Below are 14,260 nucleotides of genomic sequence, written 5' to 3' on the forward strand. Positions count from 1 at the left end.
GTAGTGTGGTACACCCAGGTAGTGTGGGGGCTACGCCCAGGTAGTGTGGTACACCCAGGTAGCGTGGTACACCCAGGTAGTGTGGTACACCCAGGTAGCGTGGTACACCCAGGTAGCGTGGTACACCCAGGTAGCGTGGTACACCCAGGTAGTGTGGGGGCTACACCCAGGTAGTGTGGTACACCCAGGTAGCGTGGTACACCCAGGTAGTGTGGGGGCTACACCCAGGTAGTGTGGTACACCCAGGTAGTGTGGGGGCTACACCCAGGTAGTGTGGGGGCTACCCCCAGGTAGTGTGGGGGCTACACCCAGGTAGTGTGGTACACCCAGGTAGTGTGGTACACCCAGGTAGTGTGGGGGCTACCCCCAGGTAGTGTGGGGGCTACACCCAGGTAGCGTGGTACACCCAGGTAGCGTGGTACACCCAGGTAGTGTGGTACACCCAGGTAGTGTGGTACACCCAGGTAGTGTGGGGGCTACACCCAGGTAGTGTGGTACACCCAGGTAGTGTGGTACACCCAGGTAGTGTGGGGGCTACACCCAGGTAGTGTGGGGGCTACACCCAGGTAGTGTGGTACACCCAGGTAGCGTGGTACACCCAGGTAGCGTGGTACACCCAGGTAGCGTGGTACACCCAGGTAGTGTGGTACACCCAGGTAGTGTGGTACACCCAGGTAGTGTGGGGGCTACACCCAGGTAGTGTGGTACACCCAGGTAGTGTGGTACACCCAGGTAGTGTGGGGGCTACACCCAGGTAGTGTGGTACACCCAGGTAGTGTGGTACACCCAGGTAGTGTGGGGGCTACACCCAGGTAGTGTGGTACACCCAGGTAGCGTGGTACACCCAGGTAGTGTGGTACACCCAGGTAGCGTGGTACACCCAGGTAGTGTGGGGGCTACACCCAGGTAGCGTGGTACACCCAGGTAGCGTGGTACACCCAGGTAGCGTGGTACGTCCAGGTAGTGTGGTACACCCAGGTAGCGTGGTACACCCAGGTAGCGTGGTACACCCAGGTAGCGTGGTACACCCAGGTAGTGTGGTACACCCAGGTAGTGTGGGGGCTACACCCAGGTAATGTGGTACACCCAGGTAGTGTGGTACACCCAGGTAGCGTGGTACGCCCAGGTAGCGTGGTACACCCAGGTAGCGTGGTACACCCAGGTAGTGTGGTACACCCAGGTAGTGTGGGGGCTACACCCAGGTAATGTGGTACACCCAGGTAGCGTGGTACACCCAGGTAGCGTGGTACACCCAGGTAGCGTGGTACACCCAGGTAGTGTGGTACACCCAGGTAGTGTGGTACACCCAGGTAGTGTGGGGGCTACACCCAGGTAATGTGGTACACCCAGGTAGTGTGGTACACCCAGGTAGCGTGGTACGCCCAGGTAGCGTGGTACACCCAGGTAGCGTGGTACACCCAGGTAGCGGGGGGGCTACGCCCAGGTAGCGTGGTACGCCCAGGTAGCGTGGTACACCCAGGTAGCGTGGTACGCCCAGGTAGCGTGGTACGCCCAGGTAGCATGGTACACCCAGGTAGTGTGGTACGCCCAGGTAGCGTGGTACGCCCAGGTAGCGTGGGGGCTACATGCAGTGCAAAGAGAAGTGTGAAATAAAGTGAAAAGGTAATAAACCATAAAGCTGCTTAAACGTGGGGATGCTGACCGTGTGCACTCGAAATGGCATGCGGCAGCAACGTTTGCTTTTAACAAACCGCTGGACTGCTGACTGGGAGAGGAGAGCAGGCTGTGGATGCTCATGAGTCTCTCGCTGTGCAGATGCTCTCTCTGGTGCCGGGGTGCCGTCGGGGAGAGACTCCAGCAGGGCTGTGCGAGCAGAATGTCAGCCGTCCGTTAGCCGAGAACTTCAGCCGTACGAACGGAGAACCTGCAAATAACGCTCGCCGGGAAATAATCACTCGTCATGTTCAGACCAGGATTGACTTGAGCTCATTTTAAACACCATGGAACCTTGGGGGTGGGGGGTTAGCTGGTGTTGGTGTAGAAGGGGGGGGTGTTAGCTGGTGTAGATGGGGGTGTTAGCTGGTGTAGATGGGGTGTTAGCTGGTGTAGATGGGGTGTTTGCTGGTGTCAGTGTAGAAGGGGGGGGTGTTAGCTGGTGTAGATGGGGGTGTTAGCTGGTGTAGGTGGGGTGTTAGCTGGTGTAGATGGGGTGTTTGCTGGTGTCGGTGTAGAGGGGGGGGTGTTAGCTGGTGTAGGTGGGGTGTTAGCTGGTGTAGATGGGGTGTTAGCTGGTGTAGATGGGGTGTTAGCTGGTGTAGATGGGGGGTTTGCTGGTGTAGATGGGGTGTTAGCTGGTGTAGATGGGGTGTTTGCTGGTGTCGGTGTAGAGGGGGGGGTGTTAGCTGGTGTAGATGGGGGGTTTGCTGGTGTAGGTGGGGTGTTAGCTGGTGTAGATGGGGTGTTTGCTGGTGTCGGTGTAGAGGGGGGGGTGTTAGCTGGTGTAGATGGGGGTGTTAGCTGGTGTAGATGGGGTGTTAGCTGGTGTAGATGGGGTGTTGGCTGGTGTCGGTGTAGAAGGGGGGGGTGTTAGCTGGTGTAGATGGGGTGTTAGCTGGTGTAGATGGGGTGTTAGCTGGTGTCCGTGTAGAAGGGGGGGGTGTTAGCTGGTGTAGATGGGGTGTTAGCTGGTGTAGATGGGGGGTTTGCTGGTGTCGGTGTAGAAGGGGGGGGTGTTAGCTGGTGTAGATGGGGGTGTTAGCTGGTGTAGATGGGGTGTTAGCTGGTGTAGATGGGGGTGTTAGCTGGTGTAGATGGGGTGTTAGCTGGTGTAGATGGGGTGTTAGCTGGTGTAGATGGGGGGTTTGCTGGTGTCGGTGTAGAAGGGGGGGTGTTAGCTGGGGCGGGAGACCCGGTCGTAACACACTCTGATTATCGGCCCCAGGCTGGAGCGGTTGTTGTGTTAATCACGTGTGGCAGCAGAATTAGGCTGCTGCCCGTGCACAACAGGCTGATTTCACGGTGGCTTTGGCTGCGTCTTCAGTGGGGTTGGCCGCCGCCCTGACCTCCCGATCCCCGCCCAGGACCTCCGGGGTTCCACACGATACCCCCCTGTTTGTCTCTCATCCCCCAGGGTTCCACACGATACCCCCCTGTTTGTCTCACATCCTCCAGGGTTCCACACGATACCCCCCTGTTTGTCTCACATCCTCCAGGGTTCCACACGATACCCCCCTGTTTGTCTCACATCCTCCAGGGTTCCACACGATACCCCCCTGTTTGTCTCACATCCTCCAGGGTTCCACACGATACCCCCCTGTTTGTCTCACATCCTCCAGGGTTCCACATGATATCCCCCTGTTTGTCTCACATCCTCCAGGGTTCCACATGATATCCCCCTGTTTGTCTCACATCCTCCAGGGTTCCACATGATATCCCCCTGTTTGTCTCACATCCTCCAGGGTTCCACACGATACCCCCCTGTTTGTCTCTCATCCTCCAGGGTTCCACACGATACCCCCCTGTTTGTCTCACATCCTCCAGGGTTCCACATGATATCCCCCTGTTTGTCTCACATCCTCCAGGGTTCCACATGATATCCCCCTGTTTGTCTCACATCCTCCAGGGTTCCACACGATACCCCCCTGTTTGTCTCACATCCTCCAGGGTTCCACACGATATCCCCCTGTTTGTCTCACGTGCAGTCAAACCGCTAGCAGTTAGTCAAGGTAACGCCGTATTTATTTTGTACAGAGGAAGCCGTATCTTTGGCCATCTACAGTAAATTATGTAATTGGGCTAATGCATGCGACACATTATTGCCACTGTCAGGTATTGTGATATAATTTTAAAATGCTCTTCATTTTGTATTAACTAATTACTTTGAACGTGCTTAATGTACTTAATGTATGTTGCAGTACATTGAAAATGCAGGAATTCAGCTGGAATCTCTGGCATTTGTGTGTGGAAACAGTAGGTGGAGGGTTTGGGCAGGGCGATTGTGTTGAGCGTGATTTCTGGCGTGTTTACGGGCTGCTAGACTGGCAGTCCAACCCGCTGCACTGTCTGGGCGGGGGGGGGGGTGATAACGAGCAGTGACCTCACATCTGCTGCCTCATTGGCCGGGGCCTGCTGCGGTTTCCCACGATTGTTCTGTCCAATGGGAGCGCAGAGATTTATCGGACTCTGCTGCTGTGTGTGTGTGTGAGTGTGTGTGCGCGAGTGTGTGTGTCCCTCTGTGTGCAGAGCCTGCTGGAGGTTCAGGGGCCTGTTGTGAGTGTGTGAGTTTAAAGCGGGAGGTTGAGGCGCTGTTGTGAGTGTGTGAGTTTAAAGCGGGAGGTTGAGGCGCTGTTGTGAGTGTGTGAGTTTAAAGCGGGAGGTTGAGGCGCTGTTGCTGATGTTTGATGTGTGTGCGTCGCATCGAGGATCAGAGCCGTCGGTCCCAGAACTCTGTGCCCTTTAATCTTCCTTCTCATGTCACTTCAGGAGCCACTCAGGTTATATCAGACTGATATAACCTGAGTGGCTCCTGAAGGGCCCAGTCTCTGCGGTCTGATATAACCTGAGTGGCTCCTGAAGGGCCCAGTCTCTGCGGTCTGATATAACCTGAGTGGCTCCTGAAGGGCCCAGTCTCTGCGGTCTGATATAACCTGAGTGGCTCCTGAAGGGCCCAGTCTCTGCGGTCTGATATAACCTGAGTGGCTCCTGAAGGGCCCAGCCTCTGCAGTCTGATATAACCTGAGTGGCTCCTGAAGGGCCCAGTCTCTGCAGTCTGATATAACCTGAGTGGCTCCTGAAGTGACTGGACTGCACTGGAACATTTCACTTTGAAATGCATATAAGCATATAAGCAGTGCATTTCAAAGTGAAATGTTCCAGTGCATTTATGCAACTGTAACATTATGTCTTGCACTATCTGAAAGAACCAATAAATACATTTCTCCATATTGGGACATTGTGGTATCTTGATTATAGATTTCATTTCAGCTTTTTCCGGAGTGTTCCGTTTGTTTCTGTAAGGCCGCAGAGGGAGGATTGCTCCAGCGTTGCCATGGTGAGCGCACAGCGGAGGGGAGGGGCCGAGTACCTGCTTTGCCCCGTCGGGTTTAAATGGGCCCCGTTCCCGGGCCCCTCTGCCACAATGCAGCGCTGCAGTGGCCTTTCTCCCCGCGCTTTCTCAGGGGTGGGGGCTCACCCCCCCATAATGAATGTGCCTTTTCCTCCGCTGGGCCTGGGCACCCCCCCTCAGGGCGAGGAGAGACGGACTTCCCCTGGCATTGTTCTGGGGACGTGAGTGAGAGGATCGCCCCGCAGGGCTCTGCCCGAGGGAGAGTAATCTTCATCATAATAATAATAATAATAATAAAACCCTGAATCCGCTGATAAAGTGCCGCAGTGTTGGGGGGGGGGGGGGGGTTTGGAGGGGTAACGGCAGGCAGGAGACTTGGGCGAAGCTGATTGGACGGCGCCCAAGCCCACAGAAGCAGCACCACAATCTACAATGGTGAGGCAGATGGCATTCTGGGATACGGACCAACCGCTGTGGCATTCTGGGATACGGAGCCGGCGCTGTGGCATTCTGGGATACGGACCCGGCGCTGTGGCATTCTGGGATACAGACCCAACGCTGTGGCATTCTGGGATACAGACCCAGCGCTGTGGCATTCTGGGATACAGACCCGGCACTGTGGCGGCTCCATATCCCATCCGTTTCCCAGCATGCACCTCTTTTACTCCTGACACACATTCAGAAAATGAAGTGTGATTTAAACTGACCGACCGCTTACACAACCCACCACAGTCAGAGTGCAGTGTTCCTGTTCCTGTTGTGTGGAGCCAAGAGTCCGGAGTAGCAGAGTGCAGTTTAGACCATATAAACACAGGTGTGGAGTAGCGGAGTGCAGTTTAGACCATAGAAACATAGGTCTGGAGTAGCAGAGTGCAGTTTAGACCATACAAACACAGGTCTGGAGTAGCAGAGTGCAGTTTAGACCATACAAACACAGGTCTGGAGTAGCAGAGTGCAGTTTAGACCATACAAACACAGGTCTGGAGTAGCAGAGTGCAGTTTAGACCATACAAACACAGGTCTGGAGTAGCAGAGTGCAGTTTAGACCATACAAACACAGGTCTGGAGTAGCAGAGTGCAGTTTAGACCATACAAACACAGGGGTTTAAACCGTAAGGTCCGCTGTCCGTAATCTGTCAGAGCAACATAAATCCAGCAAATCTGTCTGAATAAAATCCCAATATTCTTCTGACGTGAGCAGTCTACCTTGTGCAAACCAGGCAGTTTAAAAAGAATAAATGTTATTCTTACAGCTGCCTTATATGGACTTAGTATCTCATTAATTCTTGTGAGGATTAATAATTAATGCACCGCAGCCTGTTTGAGGAAGTTAATGAATATTAGCGAGGCTTGCTGAAGCCATTTGCATCTTAAGTGTCTAATCAAACAGTCTCTTACCCCTGGAGTATTTCTTTTTCATTTTACTCACCGATCAACTCTCCAAACAAGGGCTGTTAACGGTTAATGGGTAAAACTGCAGTTTTATTAAAAATATAATGCATTTAATTCCTCTCGCTGGCTCAGCTTTTTGCCATGGCGACAGAATTCCATTTTCTTTTCCCAAATCTTACGAAAGTACTTGAGTGTCTTTGGTGGCTTTATCCGTTCATAAATCAGCTGTTATTATTCTCCCAAGAGCTGCTGAAATATTCCGGCACACCTGCAGGACATTAGCGGGAAGGCCGATTCTGACTCCGTAGTTCCGGATGTTTCTCCGGAGGTCAGACGGTGCAGCAGTGAGCACTGCCTGATGGGAAATACTCTGATTATGAGCTTCTGAATGATGCCGTTTTGCAGCAGGACGGTTTGAGAGGATCCTGACTCATAACCGGTGGGGTTTGGGGGGGTTTGGGGGGGTTTGGGGGGGTAGGGGGGGGTAGGGGAGCCCCCCAGTCCCCCGTCCCAGATCCAGATGGCCTGGTTGTTTTCGGGAACATGGCGGTGAGGTCACAGGCTCATCCGCTCGCTGCCGTCTGTCTCCGGGAGGAGGGGGGGCGGGGGGGCCTGGGGGCCGCGGGGCTGTGAGTCACAGGATGCGAGGGGCACACGTCACGCCCCGATCCGTCACGTATGACCGCTCACACGCAGCTCTGTGGGGCTGTCCTGCTGCAGAAACACACGCACACGCACACGCACACGCACTGCACACGCACACACACACGCACACACACTGCACACACACGCACACGCACACGCACTGCACACGCACACACACACACACTGCACACGCACTGCACACACACGCACACGCACTGCACACGCACACGCACTGCACACGCACACACACACGCACACGCACTGCACACACGCACACACACTGCACACGCACACGCACACGCACTGCACACGCACACGCACACACACTGCACACGCACTGCACACACACGCACACGCACTGCACACGCACACGCACTGCACACGCACACGCACACACACTGCACACGCATATGCACACACACACGCACACACACACACAGGTCATCAGTTTAAAAAGAACAATGAGGCATTTCTTGTCTGGCTGTACGGGCTGTGCTGGAGATGTGTAGTAGTAGATATTTTGTGTGCGTGCGTGTGCGTAGTAGTAGTAGTAGATATTGTGTATGCGTGTGCGTGTGCGTGCGTGTGCGTGTGTGTGCACAGTAGTAGTAGCAGCGTGTGCGTAGTAGTAGTAGTAGATATTGTGTGTGCGTGTGCGTGCGTGTGCGTGAGTGTGTGCGTGTGCGTGTGTGTGCATAGTAGTAGTAGCAGTGTGTGTGTCCATAGTAGTAGTAGATATTGTATGTGTGTGGTGTGAGAGTTTAGTTTTTAATTGATGAGCCCTTGGGTCTGACTTGTCCTGGTGCTCCATGTGTGATATCGTGTGTGCGCACGCCGGGCACCAAACCAAAAAATTAAAAGGAGACAATCTCTGGATCCACACAAGCTTGGTTTGTAAAGGCTTGTGAGGTCAGAATGCCAGTGTTGTGTCTCCTGTTTGTGTAGCGCAGGTCTGTGTGTGTGTGTGTGTGTGTGTGTGCAGGCCTGTGTGTGTGTGTGTGTGTGTGTGCAGGCCTGTGTGTGTGTGTGTGTGTGTGTGTGTGTGTGTGTGTGTGTAGGCTCTGCACATCCACAGGTCTGACCTCTGCTCTCCTCTCCCTCTGCAGCCGTGTGATCAAGACCAACCAGGACCTTCTGCCGGAGACGCCCTGGATCAACATCTTCTACGACGACTTCTGGGGCACCCTGCTGACGCACAGCGGCAGCCACAAGTCGTTCCGGCCGCTGTGCACCCTGTCGTTCCGGCTGAACCACGCGCTGGGCGGGCTGGAGCCCTGGGGCTACCACCTGGGCAATGTGTCTCTGCACGCGGCCGTGACCGCGCTGTTCACACGGCTGTCCCGCGGGCTGCTGGGGGCGCGCTGGGCCCTGGGGGCGGGGCTGCTGTTCGCCGCCCACCCCGTGCACACGGAGGCCGTCGCGGGCGTGGTGGGGCGGGCCGACCTGGGGGCGGGGCTCTTCTTCCTGCTGTCCCTGCTGTGCTACACACGCCACTGCGCCCTGAGGCCCCGCCCCGGCCCCTCTGACCACGCCCACGCCTGCACCAGTCCCACCAATGGCCCCGCCCACTCTGACCCTGACTCCGCCCTCTCTGTCCCTGGCCTCGCCCCCCGCTGCTGGGCGTGGCTCCTAGCAAGCCTCCTATTGGCCGGCTGCAGTATGCTCTGGAAGGAGCAGGGCGTGACTGTGCTGGGCGTGGCCGCCGCCTACGACCTGTCAATCTGCCATAGGCTCCGCCTCCGGCCCCTCCTCCACCTGCTGCGCAAGGTCAGTGCTGCCGTGTGTGTGCGTGAGTGTGAGTGTGTGTGCGTGTTTGTGTGTGTGTGCGTGTTTGTGTGTGTGTGTGTGTGTGTGCGTGAGTGTGTGTGCGTGTTTGTGTGTGTGTGTGTGTGTGTGTGTGTGTGTGTGAGTGTGAGCGTGTGTGTGTGTGTGTGTGTGTGTGTGTGTGTGCGTGTTTGTGTGTGTGTGTGTGTGTGTGTGTGTGCGTGTGTGTGTGAGTGTGAGCGTGTGTGCGTGTTTGTGTGTGTGTGGCTCTGAAGTGCGTCAGCACTAGCTGGCTTTCCCGGCAGTTTCCAGGCCTGTGGCAGTTGGTCTTCCTGAATCTATTAGAGGATTTCATGGCGGTCCGCGGGCAGTCTGTTTGTTCCAGGGATGTTTCCCTGACCTTCTCCCCCCTTCTCCCCCCATCTCTCCCCCCTTCTCCCCCCATGTCTCCCCCCTCATCCCCCCATCTCTCCCACCTTCTCCCCCGTCTCTCCTCCTTAAACCCCTCTTCACACACCGGCACCTGTGAAGGCCCCCTCTGTACTGAGATAACTGTTTTAGCTGTTTTAATAAACTCTGGCTCCAAACACATCCACTCCTTTCTTTGCCCAACGTGTTTGTTCAAAGAACAACAGGCCATTTGGGTTACAGCGGTGATCTGTTGCCTGTCAGAACAGTTTACGGCTGGTAGCGTCCAACGGTCACAGAACCCCCGTTAAAACGCATTTACGGTGTGTTTAAATAGCGTGCCTGTACTGTAACTCACTACTCAGGCGCTGTAACTCACAGGTTGCCAGTTTGAGTCCTGTGTGGGGCACAGCCATCTCACCCCTGAGTCCAGGTACTTAACCTCACCTGCGTCTGTACATTTCCAACTGTATAAAGATCCTGTGTGAAAAATAAATAAATGAAATGTCCACGGAGTTTCTGCTAACTGCCTGAAGGAAATAATGCTGGTCTGGGATGTTGTAGTTGTTGTAATTTATGGAAAAGTTCAGTCTGTTCGGAACGTTTGACAGGAACATTCATGCAGTGCTGTGCGGCCAGGGAACAGGAATGGAGTTTACTGAATCTATGGATTAGATCTATTAATATACACTTGGTGAGCACTAAGTATTTATTTATTAGACTTTATTTTTTATTGGTCTGCTGCTGTAGCCTATCCACAGTGTGAGTTCAGAGATGCTCTTCTGCACACCACTGTTGTAATGTGTGGTTATTTGAGTTACTGTCACCTTCCTGCCAGCTCTGACCAGTCTGGCCATTCTCCTCTGACCTCTCTCATGAACAATGTTTATTTTTCCCGCAAAACTGCTGCTCACTAGATTTTTTGGTTTGTTTTTTTCGCACCATTCTTTGCAAACTTTATAGAGACTTATGTGTGAAAATCCCAGGACATCAGCAGTTTGAGATACTCAAACCACCCTGTCTGGCACCAGCTATCATTCCATGGTCAAAGTCACTTGGATCACATTTCTTCCCTGTTCTGAAGGTTCATGTGAACATTAGCTGAAGCTCCTGACCCGTTTCTGCATGCTTATATGACTAATTTTTAGTTTTTTAGTGAGTGTATTTGGGCAAATATAGAAATTGACGCATTCAGATATTGTACTTAAAAATAAAAATAAAAATAAAGACAGAAAGAAAAACCACTGTTGTGAAATTGTGAATTTCCACATTTCATTAGCACTTTCTTTTAATTTTTTGGAAAATTGAAAGTATATTCCGGTGTGTTCCGTTTCCGTTACGCTGAACCTGTGCAACATGAGAGCCGATCAAAGCGCTTTCCTCACGCTGCAGCATTTCATCTCAAACCCTATCAGCATGAATTAAAGATGCAGTTTTGTACATGTGCTCCTGCCATTCTAAAAATAAGCATAATCAAAAGCAGGTTTAGAATTTAACGTTACTTTTAAAAACGGAAATTGGATAGAATGGGAAGTTTAGTCTGAGCTCAGTAACTTTGTGCCAGATGAACTTGGGATAACCCCCCAGAGTTAACCCTTTCCATACTAACCCCCCCCCCCCGGCTCTGTTCATATGGATCTGATTTTGGGATTCTCCAGGTGACTTAGGGACACGCCCGAGTAATTATTTCTGCAGTCTTTCACATACAGTATAGTATTCTGTCTCTGATTGGCTCAGGTAGGGTGAGTGTTGTTTGCTGTGTAAGCCTGTCTCTGATTGGCTGAGCAGCTCGTGTCCTGAGCCCAGATGGCGGCTGCATGCTCCGTTTCTGCTGCAGTGGCTGATGGGAAGGCACGCGGTCTGGAGGTTAACACCCGTCTTCCTGCTCTGATCCCTCCTCTGTAGTAACCCTAGTGCTCCACGCTGAATCTCCCTGCTCTGATCCCTCTGTAGTAACCCTAGTGCTCCACGCTGAATCTCCCTGCTCTGATCCCTCCTCTGTAGTAACCCTAGTGCTCCACGCTGAATCTCCCTGCTCTGATCCCTCCTCTGTAGTAACCATAGTGCTCCACGCTGAATCTCCCTGCTTTGATCCCTCTGTAGTAACCCTAGTGCTCCACGCTGAATCTCCCTGCTTTGATCCCTCTGTAGTAACCCTAGTGCTCCACGCTGAATCTCCCTTCAGTCTGGGACAGCTGTAAATATTGCATCATTCATCATTGGGATGTTTATGAATGATGATCACAGGTGGCTGTGGTTTCTGTAAAAGCCAGTCTCCTTTTCCCCCAGAGTTCAGTGCGGCAGAGTTTGTACACAGGCCCGTCATTCCATCCCCCTTATGACCCCCCCGGGACTCCCACGTTCCCGTAAACATGTCCCACAGTACCTTTCTGTGGCAGGTTTGAGGTTTTAAGAGCTCATGGTGGAGACCTGGCCTGATGTGTCCTTGCGTGACGTGTGCAGAGGAGTGCTTCACTCCGGAGACCCTGACCAATGAGCTTTCGTTTATGCATGTGTTCCATATCTTTTTATTTGAATGTTTGAATGTTTGAGCCGTTTAGGCTAATTCACCCCCTCGCCCGACCTCTGACCTTTCAGGATCCTGCTTCACGGGGCCTGCTGAGGAACATCCTGTTCAGCGCTCATTGCAGTGACTCTGCTGAGGAACATCCTGTTCAGCGCTCATTGCAGTGACTCTGCTGAGGAACATGAGGTTCTTGTTGGTTGGGAACATTTTTCTGAATGTCTGGAGTGAGATTCTGAATTGATCTGTCTGTGGTGCTGAGACACAGGTGAGGGTAATGAGGTTCATGCTGTCTGTGGTTCAGGTGAAGTGTGTTACCTGTGGTTCAGGTGAAGTGTGTTACCTGTGGTTATGAACTGCAGGTGTGGCTTCCTCTGCCTGTGGTTCTGACCACACAGACAGGAGTGAAAATCTCACAGCAAGATTACATCAGACCTCCTGAGGGCCACTGGACATCTTCTGGAAGTTTCTGTGGAGTTCATCTGTGTACCGTTGTGTGATAATCTAGATCTGAATCGTGTTTAATGGACCTCCTGAGTGGCTGTAAAATATCCAAGAGTGTATTTACCTTACACTTATTCTGTAGCACCATTAGTTAATCACTGCATCATTTAAAGAGTTTAATCCTGAGGTCTTACAGCTCACTTAACTTTGATATAAACTTTATTCAGAAAGTTCTAGTGTGATTGATTTGCAGAGCACTTTCTACTAACAGTGGGGATGATGCAGAGCAGATTCAGATTCAACATTGAATTGTACATTATTTTAAATTAAAGTCAGTGAGAATAGGCGGGCGAGCAGCAGGGGGACTGTCCCAGGGCTCCAGGGTCGTGTTAGTAACCTGCGTACGTTAGTCCCTGGGTCTGCGTCTGTGTTCGAAGCCTGCCTCACTCTGTCTCACTCCGCCTCACTCCGCCTCACTCCGCCTCACTCTGTCTCACTCCGCCTCACTCAGTATCCCTCCGTCTCACTCTGTCTCACTCTGTCTCACTCTGTCTCCCTCCACCTCACTCAGTCTCACTCAGTCTCACTCTGTCTCCCTCCACCTCACTCAGTCTCACTCAGCCTCACTCCTGTCCCTGTCCCCCAGCAGAATGGGACTCTGTCCACAGGAGCCCACACAAACCCACTGCTCTAATTGGAGGAATTGTGTTCTGGGAACAAAGACGGCTCCCCTAATTGGTCCGCTTTGCGCTCTGTCTCCATGGAGACGTGGTCTGCAGGTCTGACTCATAAAGGCGAAAGTGTTTCAGTTCTAAACGGATTTGGGCAGAGAAAGGGAGGCCTGTGGCCACCGGGTGGGTTTGTATTAAAGCTCTTATTTCAGCCTAAAGTGGATTAGAGACAAAGCCCTGCATTCCTGCACTCTCCCACAATGCACCAGGCCCAGAGCAGACCCCTCGCCGTGCCCTTAATTAGCCGCGTGCGTCTGGACGCCTGTCGCCCGCACTGACCATGTGTGTGTGTGTGTGTGTGTGTGAGAGACGCTGGTGTGTGTGTGTGTGTGTGTGTGTGTGTGTGTGTGTGTGAGACGCTGGGGTGTGTGTGTGTGTGTGTGTGTGAGACGCTGGGGTGTGTGTGTGTGTGTGTGTGTGATGCTGGGGTGTGTGTGTGTGTGTGTGTGTGTGTGTGAGATGCTGGGGTGTGTGTGTGTGTGTGTGTGTGTGTGTGTGTGTGTGTGAGATGCTGGGGTGTGTGTGTGTGTGTGTGTGTGTGTGAGACGGTGGGGTGTGAGTGTGTGTGTGTGCTGTCGGCGTCGTGTTGGGAGAGGCGTGAGCATGTTCTCGGCGGTGGCAGAGTCAGAGACTCTGCTCCTGGAGCAGTCCGTGCCCAGCGGCTCAAATGCCCACGGTCAGCTGTACGATGCGTGTAATCTCTTTGGGAAGGTCTGTTGTGTGTTTCGTGATGGATTTGGATTTTGGGGGGGGGGGGGCATTTTGGCCATGTGCCAGGTGCTTTCATCACCTGATGCGGTCTCTCTGACAGGGCTGGGTGGTCTCTTTACTGCAGCCCCCCCCCCCCCACACACACCTCACAGGCAGAACCCCCCTCGTGTCTAAATATAGTGTGCCCTCCACTGCCCTGCCCTGCCCTGCCCTGCCCTGGAATCAGCACCTCCATGTTAGCATCACACCCCAGATCAGCCTGCCCCCACATCCCCAGCATGGGGGCATTCTCATTTTAACTGCTTTACATCACCACATGTTGATATACTTTTATATTCTGTAATATATCATTTGAAGGTGATTAAAAAAAGGCTGTTGTAATTTTGTGTGTGGATTTTATTTCACTTGCCCAGAACAATGTAAATTGCGTCCAGTAGCCTCCCTGTAGACGGGGCTCTGTGTTTGTGTGTGTGGGGCTCTGTGTGTGTGTGGGGCTCTGTGTGTGGGGCTGTGTGTGTGTGTGTGTGTGTGTGTGTGTGTGAGTGGGGCTCTGTGTGTGGGACTGTGTGTGTGTGTGTGTGTGTGTGTGTGTGTGTGGGGCTCTGTGTGTGTGTG

At 53.1% G+C, this 14,260-nt stretch overlaps 1 protein-coding gene across 2 annotated transcripts in view; it reads left to right on the top strand.

Moving 5' to 3' along the window:
- LOC133119083 (protein O-mannosyl-transferase TMTC2-like) overlaps positions 1 to 14,260 on the top strand; it is a 50,089-nt gene that overhangs the window by 15,923 nt on the left and 19,906 nt on the right. Inside the window, exons 2-3 of one of the 2 annotated variants that reach the window (XM_061229486.1) lie at positions 8,170 to 8,569; positions 8,663 to 8,830. In XM_061229486.1, the coding sequence (XP_061085470.1) occupies positions 8,170 to 8,569; positions 8,663 to 8,830 (568 nt within the window). Of the gene's footprint in view, positions 1 to 8,169; positions 8,831 to 14,260 lie in introns of both variants that reach the window. The other variant, XM_061229485.1, reaches the window with a different exon arrangement.

This window comes from Conger conger, chromosome 19 (assembly GCF_963514075.1).
Source record: "Conger conger chromosome 19, fConCon1.1, whole genome shotgun sequence".
NCBI classification, from domain to species: domain Eukaryota; kingdom Metazoa; phylum Chordata; class Actinopteri; order Anguilliformes; family Congridae; genus Conger; species Conger conger.